A 20,219-nucleotide genomic window follows, 5' to 3' on the forward strand; every position below is an offset into this window, starting at 1 on the left:
CTCCAATCCCTTGTTTTTAAAATTTTAAAAGTTTAATAGTAATAAAATGGTTATAAAAATAGTAGCATAATTAGAGTTATAAAAATTTGGACAATTAGGATTTAGGACAATAGGAGACAATAAGAACAAAGAGTTATGGACAGTCTGGGTACCTCTTTCTGGGCAAAACATGCTCGAAAAAGGACACACGTTAACAGAGGATTAACCCTTAAAAACAACAGCCTGTTGCATATTCATACACTTCCTACATGATGCATAAATTCCGTTCAAAGGATTCTGTCTGGTCAGTGTCAACTTTTTCCTCTGAATCCTAACGGCGTCTTCAGGGCTGAGCGAGGCAGGAAGAACTTCGTTTCTTCCGATAAGGGAGCAATAAATTCTTTTTCTCCGAAAGATTTAGGTGTCCTGTGGCTGCTATCTGGTGCGAGTACCTCACTCCTCTCTTTACAAAAATATCCCACATCCATAGTTTCTGTTTTTACTACACAAGTTACATTTTAACTGCAAAATTACATTTACCGTACTATTAAAATGTTAATACAGCACTACTAATCAATACAACATAATACATATTGTGAAAAACGCCAATCACTTGTTTTTAACATTTTAAAAGTTTAAGACTAATAAAATGGTTATAAAAATAGTAATACAATTAGAGTAATAATAATTTGGACAATTTGAATTAGGACAATATGAGACAATAGAAACAAAGAGTTACAGATGTCCGGGCAGCATAAGCCCGAAAAAGGACACACGAAAAAGGACACACGTTAACAGAGGATTAACCCTTAAAGTCAATAGTCTGTTGCATATTCATACATCTCATACATGATGCATAAATTCCGTTCAAACACAGGATTCTGTCCTGTCAGTGTCACCTTCCTCTTAATCCTAACGGCGTCTTCAGGGCTGAGCCAGGTGGGAAGAAGCTCGTTTCTTCTGATAATGAAGCAATAAATTATTCTTCTCCGAAAGATTTAGGTGTCCTGCGGCCGCTATCTGGTGCGAGTAACTCATTCCTTTCTTTACAAAAATATCCCACATCCATAGTTTCTATTTTAACTACACAAGTTACATTTTAACTGCAAAACTACATTTACCGTACTATTAAAATGTTAATACAGCACTACTAATCAATACAACATAACACATATAGTAAATATCTGCGTAGAGGCGTATATTATGCACTTTTCACACTTTTTGTGAAGTAAAATAGTTTCAGCCATCTATTGAGAGTAGAGGAGCAGCGAGGTCCGGGAAGTTTTGAGCTGCGCTACGGATTTTGGCAAGAAGCAACCTCTGATCGTTCTGTCTCTGTCCCCTCGAGCCGCCCTTTCCCCCTCGGTCCCTTCCCTCCCGTTCGGCCCGCTCCTCACGCACAGTTTCACTTTCTCTTCTCTCGTCCCTGCCCCCCTTGAGAAGGGCGGAGAGGGAGAGGGAATGAAGCTCGCTGCTTTCATTTATTCCACCCTAAATAAAAAGCTTAAACTAAGAGGAGCTGAAAAGGGACACGGGAAGGCAGGGCACTGCCTTCCGGCGCTGTAGGAACGATCCCGCAGGGGAGTTCCCAGGCGCTGCCCAAGCCCCGGGGCGCTCGGAGCCCGCGGGCCGGGCCGGCAGCGGGATCCGCCCGCCCGCCGCCTCCCGGGAGGGCGAGGGACAGGAGGAAAAAGGTTCTGCCGAAACCCGGGATCGAACCAGGGACCTTTAGATCTTCAGTCTAACGCTCTCCCAACTGAGCTATTTCGGCGGCCGTGTTCCCCCTTCTGCGGTGCGACACCACTAATCTGTCCCTCCACACCCGTCGCCCGGCGGTTCTCAGTTTATAGTCTAAATCGAGTGGTTGTTATTAGCCACAAACGAGTCAATGACGGGTCCCCGCAAACAAAATTATGCCACCAGCCAAAGACAAATCAGTAGTAACACAAAATTATGCAAATACAGACATCTATGCACAACACATGTACAGACATCTATGCACAACACACACATTAGAATGAAGGTGTTTTGGCAGCGGCTCCATGGATTGTTACGGCAGGTAACAGGAACTAGAACATTATGTAGGACTCAGGAGCATTAAATTGGCAGCATTTTACTTTCAGTTTTCAGGGATTTTATTTTAAAGCCTGACAAAATGTGTGCAGAGATGATGGTGTCACAAAAAGACGTGAACAGGAAGGGCACCTGCACCTTCTTGTGTCCACTGGAGAAGCTCCCTGTGTCCACATAAATCACAAATCCTGACTAAGTAGTGTAAGAAGAAAAAATAGTTCACATTCACATTGTTGATTAGGCATTGATTTCAACAGGCAACTGGTAGCACACTCCTGTGGCTACAGGGAAAAGGTGGAGGATGCATCAGAGTGCCCATGTTAGTGCCTGAGGTGGGCACTGACATCTTAAATTTGAGCTGATTTGCACAGCCCATGGTTTAGGAAAAGCCACCTGTGAGGGCATATCCTACTCACACTTCCTGCACACTGTGAGGGGAGAGAGGCTGCCTTGCAAAATTGTCCACTGCTGCTCCCTCCTGTTAGTAAAAACACCAAGACTCTCTTCCATAGTACTAGAGGAATTTAACAAATCCCTCCTTTTTCAAGGGGGGAAGAAGCAGCCTCAGCCCAAGCCAGCTATGTGAATATTTGGTAACATAAATCCCCCTGTTTCCTTTTATTTTCAGAGTGTATTTTTCCTCAGATTGTCCCACATTTGTGGGTTCTTCAGGAGCTGATACGTTTCCAGGAGTCAAATACCTGTTTTCAGAAGTACAAAGGCTGAGGACTGAGCCAGCAGTTTAGTGACTGAAAACAAAAACTCTTCACAAATAAATTCAGTTAGGGAGAGGTTAAAAAAATCCACCCACACTTGTGCTTAAGAGGTGTGTGAACAACATACTGATACAAAATCTCATCTTCTCATGATTTCCCATTGCCACTGGCAATGATTGTTTTGCAGAGAAATGATGAACATAATCCCTTAACAAGACTGTCTCCTACTGATGCAGCTAACACAATCTGTGATCTCTGGTGCAGATAAACTCCAAATGTGTCACGGCATGCACAGAAGTCAAAGCACTATTGACTTAAGAGTTTTCATACATTACCACAACAATCAGAGCTACTAGGGAGTAATGGGTTATTCTGATTCTTATTTTTAGAAATCTCTGTTTTGCCAGGTGAAATGGAAGTGACAATGGGAATAAAACCAAAAACTAAAGGTAATGCGAAACAAAATTAAATAAAAGAGAAGGACAATTCAGTCTCAGACATAGCATATTTAATGCAAGAGTCAGCTTTTCCCCTAACAGAATTTGGTGAGGGTTTTTGTATTAAAAGTTCCTCCTTGTGTAGAAAGATATTTGCAGTTTGTGCCTGTCTAATGGGCATAAGAACACACTTTCAGCAAAATGGAGTATTCTGAGTCAAAAAAACCCCCACAAACCAACAAAAAAAACCCCCACATTTTTCACCCACAGTCTTTCTCTACATCAAAGAAAGTAGAGGGTGGACAACAAAAGGTATTTACTAGTCCATCATTTTAGGAGAGTGCAAACAAGCCTAAACCACAGCTGACACCCCCTAATGCAAGCAGCACACAAATTTAAGCAAGTGCTGAGGTCAGACCAGAGAAAGCCTTGGAGAAAGAGCTCTCTTTGTTGCATAAAGTGGAGCTGATACACACACACCACAAATGCCCCACAGGCCACAGCTGGCAGGGTGAGCTGTGGCTGCCCCATCCCTGGCAGTGCTCAAGGCCAGGTTGGACAGGGCTCTGTGTCCCTGCACATGGCAGGGGGCTTGAACCAGGTGATCTTCAAGGTGCTTTCCTGGCTGAATCACTCTGATTCTGTGAGTGCAGACGGCCCTGCCTCAGCTGCCCACTTCAGTGTCTTCCTGTTGTATTTTCTGAGACCCCCGTGGCAGGAAGGAATGATGAATCTGATTCCATGTTCTCAGAAGGCTAATTTATTATTTTATGATACTATATTACATTAAAGAATACTATACTAAACTATACTAAAGAATACAGAAAGGATGCAGACAGAAGGCTAGAAAGATACTAATGAATCTCCTGACTCTCTCTCGAGTCTGACACAGCTTGGCCCCAATTGGCCAATGGGTGAAAACACTCACACCAGAAACCAATGAAACAACCACCTGCTGGTAAACAATCTCCAAACACATTCCAAAGCAGCAAAACACAGCAGAAGCAAATCAGATAATTATTATAATAATTGTTTTCATTTTTCTCTGAGGCTTCTTAGCTTCCCAGGAGCAAGATCCTGGGCAAAGAGATTTTTCCAGAAAATATGACAGTGATATCTTCCAAATCCTTTCACTTGCTGCTGGCAAGGGATGCACTGAATGGCAGCTGTGGCACACCAAGACAGTGAGGTGCAATCTTGGTTTTCCCCAATGCACAAGGGATTTCAGGAGCTGCTTCCCAAAGATCTGATCCAATTCAGAACAGTAATCCCAAAAAGAGATGCAAACCACCCAAGTTCCTGATAGAACCTGAATCCAAACCTCTGCCCAAGTCCAGCCCTTCCCCCTTAGAAAGTTTTAGCAGTTAAGTGACATACACATTTACTCCATTTTTCTTACTGGTGTAGCCTCACTTTGCTCTGACACAAGGTTGAAAGAGTAGACTGAAAGGTTACAGTGTTCACAGTATTTTACATCACTACCTCTGCCTTCTGCAGAAATGCTTCCCTGCAAAATCAGTGAGAAACAAAACCTGAAAGCATCACACTTCTCCACACTGACAGTTCACTAGCTGATCCTTTGTCCTTTTCTTCCTACAGAAGCCAGAAGGCTAATGGCAAGATAAGCTGTTTTCTACACCAGAAAATACATTTCCTTGTGAAAGAAATGCTCCTACCAGATCACTCAGCTGCAAAGAAAATCTGCTGTACATCAAAGTAGCTCAAAGCAAAAGCCTCCTACATTTCTTAAATACATACATTTCAATATTTTAAAATGTGCATTTATTTATATGTATACAAGTAATAACACTAAGACAAAAATCCCAAACACTTGGATGAATTAAATCTTCAAAAACATTTAAATAAACTAGAACAGCTGTCACTAAAAAATTAATAGATCCTATTGAAAATCCACCCCAGGTAATACAACTTTTTTGGATAGTCATACAAATATCAATGCTTGCATCTTCAGCATCTATACATTAAGAACAACTTTCAAAAGTTCTGTTCAATAAACTAATCACTCCCTACTGCTTCCTTCTGTGTATTTCTGATAGCACCATTTTTAGTGTTCCAAGATACTGTAGCTATTTTCAAAGGTTTAAACTATTTTTAAACTAAGGCTTATACATGTTTAAAATAGTAAGATTTTAGTTATCTGTAATCTCTATTCTTAATAACAGAGTACTGGCAACACAGCCAGTAGTCCAGTATAAGGAGATGTGAAAGACTCATATTTTCATACAACCCACTCAAAGCAACTGTCACAGCAATGACAAATACAGCTAAGACAGATCTTTCCAGCACTTTATCTATTTCTGGTACTGACTTGTACAAAATACAGAACAGTAAGATGGATATTGTAAGGAAGGATGCACTTTGTAAGGAATCAAGAAAAGTACAAAAATTAAGGAAATCTTTGAATTTAGTCAGCAGTGTGCATTTTGACAATGACATTTCAGTGATTCATCCATAGAAGCACATCTGGTAAGCCAAGTATGCAACAGATCATTACATATGAAATCCTGTAACTTCCATCTGTCCCAAATGGAGGCTTTTACTTCCAAATCAAGCATCAGTAACTGCCACACAATTCTACTATCATTATCCCACTGTGTCACAGTAAACTCACCTCCAATAACAGGCCCCTAGACCCTAAAACCCATACTTGGCACTGCAGTAAGCCTAGAAACTTCCTGGTTAGCCTTCTTTTAGAGTGACTCTTGCCAGCCACAAGTGGCACTTTACCAACAGCACCGTGCAGCACAAGATGTGTGATGAAGTTGGGAACACTTGTGTTTCAGGAGCTATCTCCCAGTTTCTGAGGCCCTTTAGGAGTCACAGCTTTTTCTGAGTACCCACAGCATCCCAGTCCTGTGCCACCTGCAGCTCTGCCCAGGGGCCACACACGATCAGGGACTGGCCAATTACAGAAGCTGAGAACAGGGGTCCTTTTTATGTTTGCCAGATCACCCCAAAGACAAAAAAGTGAAGGTAATTTTTTCAGGATAGAGGAAGAGCTAAAAAATTTATATTTTTTTTTTTAAACCCACCATGTACTTTTTCAGCATGTTCTTCTTAATTAAGAGAAACCAGTCACACCGTAATATTTATTATTAAATCAACTGTGAACAAGATTCATTGACAGATTTCTAGAATTACAGAGTTTTTTTCCAACTTTTATATTAAAACTCAAATACTGTTTTATCTTTAAAATCTTTATTATAGAAAAAATGCTGATACACTGCATTGATTAAGGTCTGTCAACCCACAATTCACAGAAAAAGAAGAGTTTTAAAAAACTTCCTCCATAAGCAGCCTTCATATCACAGGAAGTAAGATCGTTGGAATGTTAACTGTGTTCCAGTATTTCAAGTTTGTTACAATTACAGCTAAGAAAAAGGAGTTAACATGTAATAGACAGTAATACAGTCAAAGGAGCACAAAGTTTAAGGAAATACTTCTGGAAATCTCAGGAGAGCACCTACTACTTCTTGACATCATTCCCCCCCTTAAAGGGGCATTTAAAGTTATAGTGTAGGTAAGTGTAATCAGTCAACTACAAAAGCTAAAAGTGCACCAGCAGAGAAATGGACGGAACCATACAGATGCTGTGTCCAGCTTTTGTCAATTTATAGTCTCAAAAAAATAGGTAATTTCTCCCCTTGATTAAAAATAAAACCCAATTCTTCAAAGTGACAAAAATTATATATATTACACTGTAAAAACAAACTAATACAGATGAATAATTCCAGTACTAAAACAAATTTAACTCCAAGTCTCAAAAGCTGCAATCACAGTTAATTATTCTTAATAAGGCAGATTTTACTTCAGTACATTAGTTTATAACATTATAAATATTCTTCACTCCATACAGTTTTTTAAAATCAATACTTAATGAGGACAGAGTATTGCACCGAAAGCTGAAACTAAGAGGTTCAACCTATAAAGTGCTGAAACCATTCCAAAGCTGTGCCACACTGTGGTTCTTTACTGAATACATGAAGAGTCCAGTGTGGCCACTTGATTGCAGGCTTTGAAGAAAAGACCATATGAGGTAGAAGAAACTCCTTCAGGTTCTGTGCCAGGCTATGGACCACTGAGCTGGGCAAATGGGTCTGTCACAGGAAAGGGCTCCAAAGCTTTCTCTGAGTTTTTCCAGTTGTGGAAATTGTCTCTGTACCATTCAACTAATATGGGAAGAATGTTGATGAGTCAAGCTGACCACAGATAACAGGGAAATCCAAATATTCCACAGATATATGACTAACAACATGCTAATTGTTCTTTATGGAAGACTTTAGCCCATAATATTACAAAAAATCTAGTTTAAACTTTGTACGTTCTTTATGCAAGACTTATTCTAGCACTAAAATGTGATTATCTTTTTTCTTTTATGTCATGCAAATCCACTATTTAGAAAGCAGCCAATTTTATGTAAAATTCAAGTGTTACATTCAATCTCTTGAGCTTCTCATTAATTAAGCTATATATCCATTTCCCCCTTTTCCCTCTCCCTCCTCCCATCACTCCTACATCAGTGTAAAAGTCACAGTCTTACTTGTTTTCATTATTCCTTCTTTCCAAGGCACTTTGGGTCTCCAGCCTAAGTTGTGCATTTTTTCTGAACTCATTGGATATCTGAGGTCATTTGTAGGCCTGATGAAATATAAAATGCACACAGAAAACAACCTGATTATATTGCTTCCTTAATTAGACATGCAGTACCTCACACTGTCTTCCAAGGAATATTAGATATGCTTCAATTTTGAAAATTCCCACCAACATAAACAGGTTGCATTGCCTTCAAAAAATACGTGGCAGCTGAGTGCAGCTACAACAACACAATTCAGTTTGTACAGTCAACTACTCGAAATTGACTAGAATAAATATTAATTAGTATTTTACTGGCACAAAAACGAACACAAAAATCACTGCCAACGCATTTGTGCAAATCAGTGCATTTGCAACATAGAGCCAGCATTTTCTAATATTAGCATTCACGTTTTTTATCCTGAAAACCCAGAAATTTACACATACTTCAGATTTAAAACACACAGGCTTCCAAAGGGGCATCATTACAGTGGCTCATTAACTACATCAACTTAGTAATACTGAATATGTAGAGTCCCAAGCTGCAAGATTCAACACAGAAAGATACATCTGATAATTAAGCATGGCAGAACTTTTCACTTCCATAGTCTGGCAGATAGGTAGCCCAGTCTAGCATCCTGCACTATTGGCATTGGCATATTGAATAGTCAAGGTACATGTGCAGGCACAAACCAAGCACTTATCACTGTTACTGTAACATGCTAATCTGAAGCAGAAGCAGAATTAATTTTTCCATAGCAAGTAACCCCCATGACCTTTAAGTCACTTATTATAGAATTATATAGTAATATATTTGGTATATGAACAATTTTTGATAAGATCTCAACACTACTGAAACACATACTCCTACGTGGTTAGTTTCCCAAGCCCATTTATGTTTAAACAGGACATGGTTCATACACACAAAAAAATATCTCAAAGTGAAATACACTGAGAACTCCTAAACACTCACATCATGTGAGCCAAAGGCAATTTGATCAAAGTCCTGTAATACATTGAGATAGGATTCTGAAGAACATTTCCTTTTAAAAACAAAAGCCAGCACATTTTTAAAGACACTTCAGTTGCCATGATAACAATCTAAATGAGATCAGAAAGTGAGAATTCTAAAGGCCATAATACTTAACTGCTATCAGTAGACACATCATTTCTAATCACTCTGGAGAGAGTGATATCTAAAGTAAGCAGAGATTCATTGTTGCTGCAGAAAAGAAATGGATATAAAAGAGCAGAGACAAACCAAGCCTGAAATTAAGGACGGAAACACACAGCAAAAGCATATCTATAAAAGCTACCCATTTTTCCACTGCCCTAACTTTGGTACCTTAGAGCTTTACATCTACTTTTGAGATAGCAGCTTCAGCTTAAGATAGAAATCTAAAGTTAACAACACTCCACAGGCACATATTTCTGCCTGTGGAGACTGAGTCTTACTACAAAGTACATCTAGGTCTGAATTAGTCACATTCATGCCAAAATACTAAAGCTAGGCAACAGACGATGGTATTGATCTCACTCAGTGAATGCTGAATAAAAAGTACACTGAATAAACTGTCCAAGCTACAGTGAAGGAAAGATTTAGTTGTTCTATAAAACTTTTCCTCTTCCCAGAGCAGACTTCAGTAATGACAAGTATGAGAATGTTTGAAGACAGAGATTAGCATTACATGCTCCCCTTCAAGACATTCATTCTGACCTACAGATCCAAACAATAAATGAAAGTCCTGTTTTCTATAGAGAACCCTGATCATAGATATCAAATCCACTAGCAAAAAAAAAGGAAAAAAAAAAGAAAAAAAAAAGAGAAAAAAAACTTAAGGAAGCAAAACAGCTCTTACTCCCTCAAAAGTGTTCCCTCCTTTAAAGCAGAAACACTTCCACAAAAAAGTTTTGGTTAAGGGTCTCAGAAAACCTGCAGGACAAAACTACCTGCATGTGCAGCCCATCCTGCACATCCTCCACATTTCTCACCTGTCTTTGACATAATCCATCCAGTGTTCCATTTCAGACTCTGAACTGGTCTTCTTTATCTGTCAAGAAGAAAAACAAGTATCACTCCCATACATCTTGGGCTATCTAAACATATATTTAAAAATCAAGTTTTTTTCTTAACAAACTTAAATCTTATTTAAAACCTCCACCAAACAAAAAAATATAAACCACAAACAGAAATGGACTTTTGTATACTGAGTCTTCAAACCACCAAAATTATCAAAATTATCTAGAACTTCTCCAACCTATCTCCTTCATCCAGAGCACTGCCAGACCATCATAATCAAACTGTTAGATTTTAATAGTGCCACATTCTCAGACTAAAATTAAAGCAGTCAGCATGGAAAAAAATGGTAATCATGATGCCAGCCAGGATATGTCCCAGTCAGGATAACTGACACAGCAGCCCAGCACAGGATAGCCCATACTGCAAACTTACACAGTCCAGCTGCCACAGAAAAGGTAGCACATCATTCTGCTGCAAGGATCTTCCAACAGCCACAAGTCTAAGCTCCTTCAGAGCTACAGAAGGTCTGTGTAATTATTTATATGTGCAATGAAAACCAGTAAAGAAAAGCATCAGAACTCTTTACTCACTAAATGAATTAGCTCCTTAGCAAGCTGGGCAATGGACATCTCAAAGTTAGTTCCAATGTTATAAATTTCACCTGGTTTCCCCTCCTTCAGGACAGTAAGGAATGCTTCTACTACATCAGTTGCATAAAGGAAATTCCTTCTCTGAAGTCCAGAACCATGAATACAGCTTAAGACAAGAAAAAGACAAAAAAAGTATTTTAGTTCTCAAATAGACACATTCCATTTACTGGACTGTTTTTAGCAGTTTTGCTGTTAGATGGGTGCCTGAAGGTACCTTAAGTAGCTGACATGCAAACAATCCTTTACTTTAAGGAAATTCTGCTATTAAGTGATTCAGAACTTTGTTATGTAATTATCATTTTACAAACAAGCACATATTCATAACTGCAATTACAGTTTTATAGCAGAAATGCTACCAAAAAATGTGAGTTACCTACCATTTTCTGTTCTGTTGCAACAAAGATATAAACTTTGGAATAACCTAAGGAATTAAACAACAACAACAAAATAATTACTCCACTATTTTAGAAGCTGTTATTCTACAAAGAATAAGGAACTTCAATGGTTATGAAGCATTAAGTATTTTAATAAGATCCTTTAAATACTTCTAAGTTTTATTAAATTTAATGAAAGAATATATCAAGCCTAGAAACTGCAAGGATTTTGGTTTGTAAGAGTACATGTCTTTACTGTATTATAAGCCTTATCTTTCTGGTTGTTACAAATGTAACAATTTTTCAAAAATAAAAGAAGTTTCCATTACTTTTGCACATGGCAGTGAATCACAATCTAACTAGAAATAATATTATCAACAGTTCAGAACAAGGTTTAAACATCCACCGAATTTCAGTAATTTTAGAAACAAAAAGTTGTAGAAGTAGTTAAATTTGGAAGAGAATCAACAGAGAATTTTAAGATTACACAGATAAACACGGATCCAGTGACAGTGTGCTCACTGCACAAAGATTTACATTATGTTCATCTAAAAGCTTAGATCCGTTCATAATGCCCCAGATACTTCAGAACAGTTACCCCAACAATTAAAGTCCTTAAACTGAAGCCACCAGAAAACTACTCAAATTACTTAAATTTAACTTCCTGCTCTAAAGACAGGAGCAAAATACTAGATAAAAGGTTCATGTAGCCTAGTGCTGTGTTTTTAGCAGTAACTACAATTTGCTATGCAAAGAATAAATATAAGTCAAAAGCCAGCAAATACATCCCCTAATATACCCCAACAATCATGCAACCTGTAGCAAGACACAGATCAATGAAAAATGTACTGTAAAAGCCATTCTTATCCACCTGCAATAATGTATGTGAAAATAAATGTATTTTCAAAAAAAAAAAAAAAAAAAAAAAAAAAACACAAAAGGTAAAAAGCAATTTAAAAACAGCTCCATAGAACTGTAAAACATAGCTACATTTTCCACCAGTTCCAAACTCCAAAGAGTACTTGTGATGATTACTTTCATTTCAACAGTGTATTTCCATTCACTAACCAAGCAGATTCAGGTACTGACTTAAAAAGGCAACTCCTTCTCACAAATAACTGTTTTAAATAGTCACCTTGCAAGGTCTGTATGAACACAGGCAAAAACAAGTCACTTCACACTACTTCTCACTTTATATATGAATGCTATAGCTCCATCTTACTTATTTTCTGTGCAGGCTGGAACATCCCTTTCTATACCAGACATTGAATTCTCAGTTTACTTTTTGAAATGTTTCCCTTAGTTCTTGAACACTCACAATTACAAAACATGACGTGAGTTAATGTAATTTGTAGGGGAACTCTGTCAAAGTATCCTTTGAAAAACAGAAAAATTACAAAACAAAGTTGCTGTCATAAAATTCATTTAAACTATAAGTCTCTAATTGAAGTTAGACCAAAAAATATGTGTTCAGGGTAAGACACATTAGTGCACGCTCAAAATATATAATCACATTAATTGCAAGAGTGCTTTTTTCAAAGCACTCTTCCACACACTTTTTCATCCCATGCACATGAGAAAAAAGTAACATCACTGCAACCCTGATTTCTGGTGCAGTGAAGCTCAGAGTAAAGCACAGTTTAACTTACCTTTTCTGGATACTGATGTGGTCCATAAACATTACTGCTCCGTGTGATGACAACTGGGAACTGGAGAGCATTAAACATACAGGTGATTACATAAGAAAGCATACACCAGTACAAATCTGTACCTTCCTGCTGATCAACAAACAAACCAACAGACGCACACAAAAATCTGCATGCCCTTACAAATGTTACTGAATTAAGCTCTCGGTATTTCAGCCTTCTCAGCCTGTCAGGAGCACCACCAGTGACAAATGTTTGAAATCTCTCTAGCTCTGAAGCACTGCAGGACATGGCATATGTGTTTCTGATTGACTGAAGACTGGCTTACTCTTACTTATGCCAATATGTTTCACAGGTCATTAACATCCTGTTCTTGTTCACTTTATAGCAAAAACATCATATATCAAGAACAGAAGTCTAAAGTATCCAAAATGTGGATAAATGTGTTTGCTTAAACAAATCTGACTAGCAGGGATTTTTCCTGGCTTTTTTTTTTTTTTTTTTTGCTTTAACCATAAGCCTAGTCTTGATGCAATTTGAATTACGCATGTTCTACTTCTATGTAACACTTTTGTATTCCTGCAAGCTTAGCATGGATTTTTTAAATTCCTAATGTTCTCTTCGACCATTTTATCAAAGCACATTTTTAGATATTACAGTTCAGATTTAAAAAACAAAACTTAAAAACATTTGATTTGTCCCCACTGTCTTGCAGTGTATCTTCATAACTTATTGAGGGAGATTCTCTAACACATCCAAACTACAAGACTAACAATGAGGAAAGAGGTGCCACTGTGAGGACTGTACTGATTTTTCTTTTATACTCTTACATACAAAATACAGACACTAAATTACAGGCTTCAATGTTTTTGAAGCTTCCATGGACTTACTTGGTACCTTTCCCAGTAAGACTGAACAAAACACTCTGCAGCTGCTTTAGAGGAGGCATAGGGATTGGTTGGACGTTTTGGTGAGGATTCATCAAATTCCTACAATGAAAAGAAAAATTTGCATTGCTCAATTTCTTTTCCCCAGATAAGCCTTAAAGTTACAAAAGAAATAAAAATCCATAAATATCCAAGCATATCAGCCTAACAAAGTCCCCTTACAACAGAAGACCATAACAAAAGACAGTCTATTTACTGAACATAGGAGACAGACAGAGTACCAGCAGTAATATTTTTATACTTGTAACAGAGTTACCTCACAGCAGCAGGTCCTCAGATTTTTATCTTATTAAATAATTACTGTTGCTAGAGAGGCTTAATATTTTTCAGGTTCATATTGCCTCAGAGAGCAATTAGGCCCCCATTAGCAAATTCACCATTCAGCCCTAAATAAAAGAGGTCTTTTCTTAAATTTTTGTGTAACTTCATTTCTGTAAAAAATGTAGAATTGCAACCCAAAAGCTTCCAAAGCAAGGCTTCAACAATTCTGACCAGTTCCAGAACAGGTATCTTCCAGACTATCCTGACACTTTAATCTACTTCTCACTTGAAGAGAGAAAAAAACAAACCCAAAGAAGGAGGATACTAGCCAAGGTGTGATTGGTAACAATCACCTTAACGTGATTAAAACACTCACTGTTCTTGTCTGACCTTTGCCTCTGAAATTAAATGGCCTTCCTCCCCTCAAAAAAAAACTCCACAAGAACTTCTAGCGTGACTCACAAAGAGAAGAAAAAAAGAGATTAAAGTTCTCTTTTCAATGCCCAGAGACAGAAAAATTTCACTTGAAGATATCAGCCAAGCCATGGGTCTACACACAAGAAAATATCATCCTTAGGTATCACAAAAGCCTACAGATGGAAGCTGTGTTGAAGGAAATTATAAAGAGATTGTGTTAATGAGAAAGTGCATAGAACTCTTCTGATGTACATTAATATTTCCAGGGACTATGGCAAAAGGCTCCTTGACTTTATTTATGCCTTTAAAAAGATGAACATGCATAATTTGCCTTTTTACTGAGCTAAATTATATTTCCTGAATTAAGGTCAGGTATAAATTCTCAAAAATCAAAGATGTGCACACAACAACAAGAAACATCTGAATATTTATTACAGTAATAGGGGAATTGTTTTCTATTTGAACTGTCACTGCCTACACCTCTGTTAATATCTTAGCTAGAATATAAAGCAGTTCCCCACCTGTTAAGCTGTGCACATTACTGAAGTCTCATGAATGCTCCAGGATAAAACCTGTACAATACACTCCTCTGATACTATCTCTGAGTAGTGACACCATTCATGACCCAAATCTCACAATAAACACTCAACATAAAACAAGCTATGAAAAAAACAAAAAAACCAAAACCAAAACCACCAAAAAAACCAAACAAAACAGGGCAATTTTGATATCCAGCTTTCTAGAAGCTACCAGTGCTTACTTAAAGTCAAACATTTACAGAGGCCAAGGAAAGTTAGACTCAACTTTGTTTTCACTATTAAAAGCAGGTAAACTAGAAAAATCCTCATGTATTTTTGAACTCACCTCATCAGTGCTACCTCCATATACTTCATCTGTACTAACATAGACAAATTTCTCCACATTGGCTTCATGTGCAGCAGCAACCAGCACGTTGGTGCCATAAACATTCACGTAGGTGAATTCCAGGGCATGCCAAAATGAAAGATCTACATTAAAAAATACAGACAATTCTGATTAAATTTACCAGACAAGGGCTATAAATTAAATTTAGCAAGACAGGGCTATAGGTTCCACTTGAAGGCTGCAATATAGACCTGTCAGACAGCAAGGTCCTTATTAAATGAAGGCACCTCCTGCACTTACTTGAAGACAAAAATCCTTGTTCTCAACAAGAGGCTGGAATCATGGATTTTTTAAATCTAAGTACAGTAAGAAAAGTGTCATTCAAAGACAGCTGCAAGATGCAGTAATATGACCAATGACTAATAACTCATCAGCAGCTGCTTTGATTCTCCCAACTGTTCCCTGACCTAATGACTTTGTGCCTAACAAATGTGACAATTTCAAGAAGTATTTTCCTGGAGAATTCTTTGAGGATTTCTTCTCATGATGGATGGAGTATGGTAGGGATTGTTCTTACTAACAGTGATACTGAAAAGCAGCCATCTGAAATATGCACTTTATAATTCATTCTCTCTTTTTAGCATGGAGACAAGATTCCAGTGGGATTTATACCTAATCCTTCAGCTTTCACACTGTTTCTTCATGTGACATAGGAGCCAATTAAGTAAAAACTTCAAACTATGTACAAAGCCCCTCTCCACTGTCCTTATGACTCCCTCAGTACACTGTCAGCAACATTCTGTCAGTCTAGACAGAATTTAAAAAGGTAATGCAGACAAAAAGGTACGTTACCATTGATGTGCAATGAAAACAAGACAACAGTTAGACTAAGAACTTTTTGAATCAAGGCTGTGAATCCCTCTGAGTTAAAAAGGACACCAGATGTTCAGTCATGTGATTTGTAGACACAAACTGGATCCTTGATTTATATGAAGGGAAAAGACAAAAGGTATACTGGCATATATTTGGAGCAGGTATAGCCATGGAAAACAGTACCAAAACATGCAGCAATGCTCACCTACATGTGTTTGGGCTGCAAAATGAAGCACTATATCTATTTTCTCAGTTTCAAAGAGCTGCTTTATAAAATCAGGTTCACAAATATCCCCCTAAACAGGAACGAAAAAAAAAGGCAAATTAATTTGATAGAAAATAGTCAGCTTCCCTTTATACCAAGTGTCACATAAGAAACCATTACAAAGGGAACACAGGATACAAACAGCACCATCAACTGAGCTCTGGGCCACTTATCAATGCCATGTCTAAAATAAGACCATACATAAAATTTCACCCATTTTTTTAAAAATCCTAAATGAAACTTATTTCAGAATTTATATTACTATTAACATTAGAAACAGCCATGTGTCAAAAATACACACAACAAAAGTACAGCGTGGAGCTCTAACACTGAGGCTGAAATTCCAAGTTCCCAGAGCAAGTAAGAGTTCCCAGCCTGGCAAGCTGGCAGGGACATCTACTGGTACTGCAAAAGGAGAAGCAGATTCCCACTAAGGGGGATTAGATTATGTCTTGCAAGGGCTTTGCTGTTTGCTGTTTATTTGGGTGATTGATTTTTTAATTGCGATATTTTTTAAGAGACATTATTTTGAACTAAATGGCTAGTTACTGAATTGTTTTTAAATTAAATTCAAGCTTAGTACATGTATGCTGAACAGCAACAGAAATTGTGATTAAAACATATCTTTTATACAGTCTCTGAGGCAAATTTTCTAAACTTACTGTTCTACTTTCCAAAACAGACTTCCTTTCTACAGTACCACTAGAGAATACATCCTTCCTTCTGTCTCCTAAGGTCAGGATCAATGTCACAGTTCTAATTATAAGGGTTGCACATTACAAATTATCTTTTCCAGCACATTTTCTCCTGTCAGTGTAAACTGCTTGGTTGCATACTGGATGTTAAGCTGTGATCAACTGTCGCTAAAAGCCAAAACCAGAAACAAACAACCCAAACCACAAAAAAAAAAAAAGGCAACACAGTGGAAAGTTGGAATTATTTATATTGATGTAAGTTTTGTGACAAGAGATTCCTACAGTTGTTCAAAAGTAGTATAGCCACATCATTCCTAGTTACTGCCCCCCCTGCTTCACACAGGGATCTGCTGTTTAAAGGATATCTTGTAGAACTCCATGCTCTCCCCAGCAATTAAATGTTAATATCTACTCAGGTAACAAGGCTTTTATGCTGCATTCATACATTTCATATTGCTGGAAACAATCAAAGACCTTAGGAAAATAACAAAAAAGCCACTTTGGTCATGTTGAAACTGCACACACGTGCATGTCTACATAGAGGCTGTGCCTTTCCTCTCATGCAACTTTTATCCCAAAAGCTCAGATATAATCCCATACTGAAACAAAGAGGTGGTGCCAAAAACATAAACTGCCACGGGCATCACCAGCAGGTCAGGGCAAGTTCAGCCTCACCTGAATCTAAGGAAAAAGGCAAGTTGACATCTACTACATCTGAGAAAGGTGCTGTTTCAGCAAACTGAGCTATAAGCATTTCTCAGATGTCCTGCAACCTTGGGCAGACCCCAAGACAGAGAGATGAGCATCAGCACTGCCTGTTGTAGGCAGGAGGAACATCGGCACACAAGCCCAGCAAACCCAAATATTGATCTGAACAATAAATCAAAATCCATCTCCTGTCTGAAGACAAAACTGTGGAAGCAGTACACCAGAAACCTGTAAAAAGTCACTTTTTGTGGAAGGGAAGGCTCTATCACCTGGATAAACTTGTAGTTTTCCTTCCCCGAGACAGTTTCAAGATTCTTCAAGCTTGCACAGTAGTCGAGCTAAAGAGAAATACCACACAACATCAGTGAGTGGACTTCATGGAAGCAAAAAGGCTACTCAAACCTAACCTAACCACTGGAAAGTCTAAGAATAAAGTAAAAACTTATTTTAAAAAAATCTACTTCACAAGCAGATGTGAAGCTTTAAAAGCACAAATCTCCAAAAGATATCCTAACTGCAAAAATTCTTAAACAGATGCTTAGAGCTTGAAAAGTTTTGTTCTTTGTCTGAACACTAGTTGACTTTTTTTTTTTTTTTGCACAGGAACAAATGGAAAATCAAACAAAAATTAGTAACTAACAATAAGCCATATACATTTCAACATATTATAAACTGCATTATAAATCACTTAAAACAGTTATCCATATCAAGAAAGAAAACAAGGTATTATTACCTTATCCAGATTTATAATCAGATAGTTTGGATAGTTTTTCACAAGAGAGACGACTACATGTGAAGCACTGCAGGACAGAAGAAAAACATATTTTACAATTATATACTTGGCTTTAAGGTAATGAAGAGATGACAAATTCCAAATAAATTCAGCAATATCAAAAGTTTTAGGGGAAGAAGAAGATATATTCAAGACAAATGGAAGAAAAATTCAAAGATATTTTAACACATCAATATTATTCTTATATTCTATACATTATCCTAATTTTCTATATGTAAGGTTAAGAAACTAAAAATCAGAACAAAAGTTCATCCTATAATGAAAGAAACCAGCACTGCCCACAGTCACATAAAAAAAAATAAAAAAAAACTGTTATAGGCTATATTCAGTTGCCACTGTAAAATATTTTTGCAATCTAAAGCTTATATATTGGTTATCAGGGAGAACCAAGCAGTCAGCACTCCTAACCCACGACAGTGACTGCCATCACTCACGTCTCTGACACTGCTGCTAGGTGCGACAACCAGGTGGCACTGCCCCTTTGGCACGGTCTTGTGCACATGAAACTCATTCTGAGAGTTCAGGTTAGTTCAGCGTTTTTCACACACAGAAATTTAACCCTCTCACAGCTTCCACACACGGAGGGGCTCAAGCTCAATTCGGGCCAGAGCCTTCTCTGACTCGAACTGAGCCCACAGCACTGGGGGTTGATACGGGAAACAGCAGCTGGCTCGAAGCCCTGCCACCTTTAACCCAAAGAATCCATTGGGCTGGAAAAGACCCGAGATCACCGAGTCCAACTTACGACCAAACACAAGGGTTAACCCCTTGTTAACCAGACCACGGCATTAAGGCCCATGTCCAATCGTTTCCTGAACACCTGCAGGGACAACGACTCCTGACCTCCCTGGGCAGCCCATCCCAATATCTAATCATCTTTTCTATGAATAAATTCTTTCTGGCGTCCACCCTAAACCTCCGCAGGCGCAGCTCAGACTGTGTACTCTCGTCCTGTCATTTGCTGCCTAGGACATGAGGCTCAACCCCACCTCGCTACAACCTTCTTTCAGGGAGCTGAAGAGACGATAAGGTTGTTTCGCCTGAGGCTCCAGGCAGAACAAGCCCAGCTCCCTCAGCCGCTCCTCACAAGGTTTGTGCTCCAGGCCCTTCTCCGGCAGCTCCGCTGCCTTCCTTTGGGCAGCCGAAGCCGAGCATGCACTGCCAGCGCCGGGCGGTCCCTCCATCTCCTGGCCGGCCGCAGGGAAGGCGGACGGGGCTCCCAGCTCGCCCCCCGGCATTCACCACCTCCGAACCCAGACACGGGCGAGCCACCAGCGGCCCCTGAGTGAGCGCGGCCCGAGCCAGCGGCGCCGAGGAACCGGCCCGGGATGGACAAAGGGCGGCAGCACCCCGGCCCGCCAGGTCTCGCCGGCGGCCCCCCGCTCCGGCCCCGCGGGCTCACTCACATGAAACCGGCGCCGCCCGTCACCAGGACCCGCTTCTCGAACGGCGGCGGCGCCGCGGGGCCCGCCCGCCCCGACATCGTCCGCGCTTTACGGCACCGGCCCCTCGCTCCCTGTCCCCCACGGCTGCGCGTCAGCGGCACGGGCCCGGGGGCTTCACGGGCAGAGCCGCAGCGCCTGCAAGAGCCTCACTGAATGATCGCCTTCCTCGCTCCCCGCGCGGCCCCAAGAGCGGAGCTGTCACCGTCTCGGAGGCCACCAACAGCGGGGGCGGCGCAGCGTGTGAAAAGGGCCAATATCCGCATTCATATATAAAAGTGCCACCTCCGCATTCAGCGGCAACCGGTGGCCGTCTCTTTTACGACTCTGGCTCTTTCAACTTACGGCCGGACCTGGCAACGGGACACGTTGCCGCAGGGGCGGGGCCTGGCGCTCGGTCTCGCCCCCAGGGGCGGGCGCGCTCCCTCATTGGCTCTCTCGCCGCTCGCGCCTAAGGCGGCGGGGG

The 20,219-nt window shown here is 39.5% G+C and overlaps 1 protein-coding gene and 1 non-coding gene across 3 annotated transcripts; both read right to left on the minus strand.

Moving 5' to 3' along the window:
• Positions 1-1,677: 1,677 nt before the first annotated feature.
• Positions 1,678-1,750, minus strand: TRNAF-GAA (transfer RNA phenylalanine (anticodon GAA)). The gene has a single exon. It is a non-coding gene; the product is annotated as a tRNA-Phe (tRNA).
• A 4,564-nt stretch (positions 1,751-6,314) lies between these two features.
• Positions 6,315-19,809, minus strand: TGDS (TDP-glucose 4,6-dehydratase). 2 transcript variants are annotated; one of them, XM_063149538.1, is made up of 12 exons: positions 19,718-19,809; positions 18,252-18,318; positions 17,788-17,856; positions 16,056-16,146; positions 14,978-15,120; positions 13,379-13,477; positions 12,492-12,551; positions 10,846-10,889; positions 10,409-10,574; positions 9,791-9,849; positions 7,767-7,864; positions 6,315-7,395 (listed from the first exon to the last, which is right to left on the minus strand). In XM_063149538.1, the coding sequence occupies exons 1-12, from the start codon at positions 19,792-19,794 to the stop codon at positions 7,295-7,297; spliced, it is 1,074 nt and encodes a 357-aa protein (XP_063005608.1). In that variant the 5' UTR covers positions 19,795-19,809; the 3' UTR covers positions 6,315-7,294. The 2 variants fall into 2 exon arrangements, with proteins under 2 accessions (XP_063005608.1, XP_063005609.1); XM_063149539.1 differs by lacking the exon at positions 19,718-19,809 and adding an exon at positions 18,746-18,923.
• Positions 19,810-20,219: the final 410 nt, after the last annotated feature.

Source organism: Melospiza melodia, chromosome 2 (genome assembly GCF_035770615.1).
Source record: "Melospiza melodia melodia isolate bMelMel2 chromosome 2, bMelMel2.pri, whole genome shotgun sequence".
Classification (NCBI taxonomy): Eukaryota; Metazoa; Chordata; class Aves; order Passeriformes; family Passerellidae; genus Melospiza; species Melospiza melodia.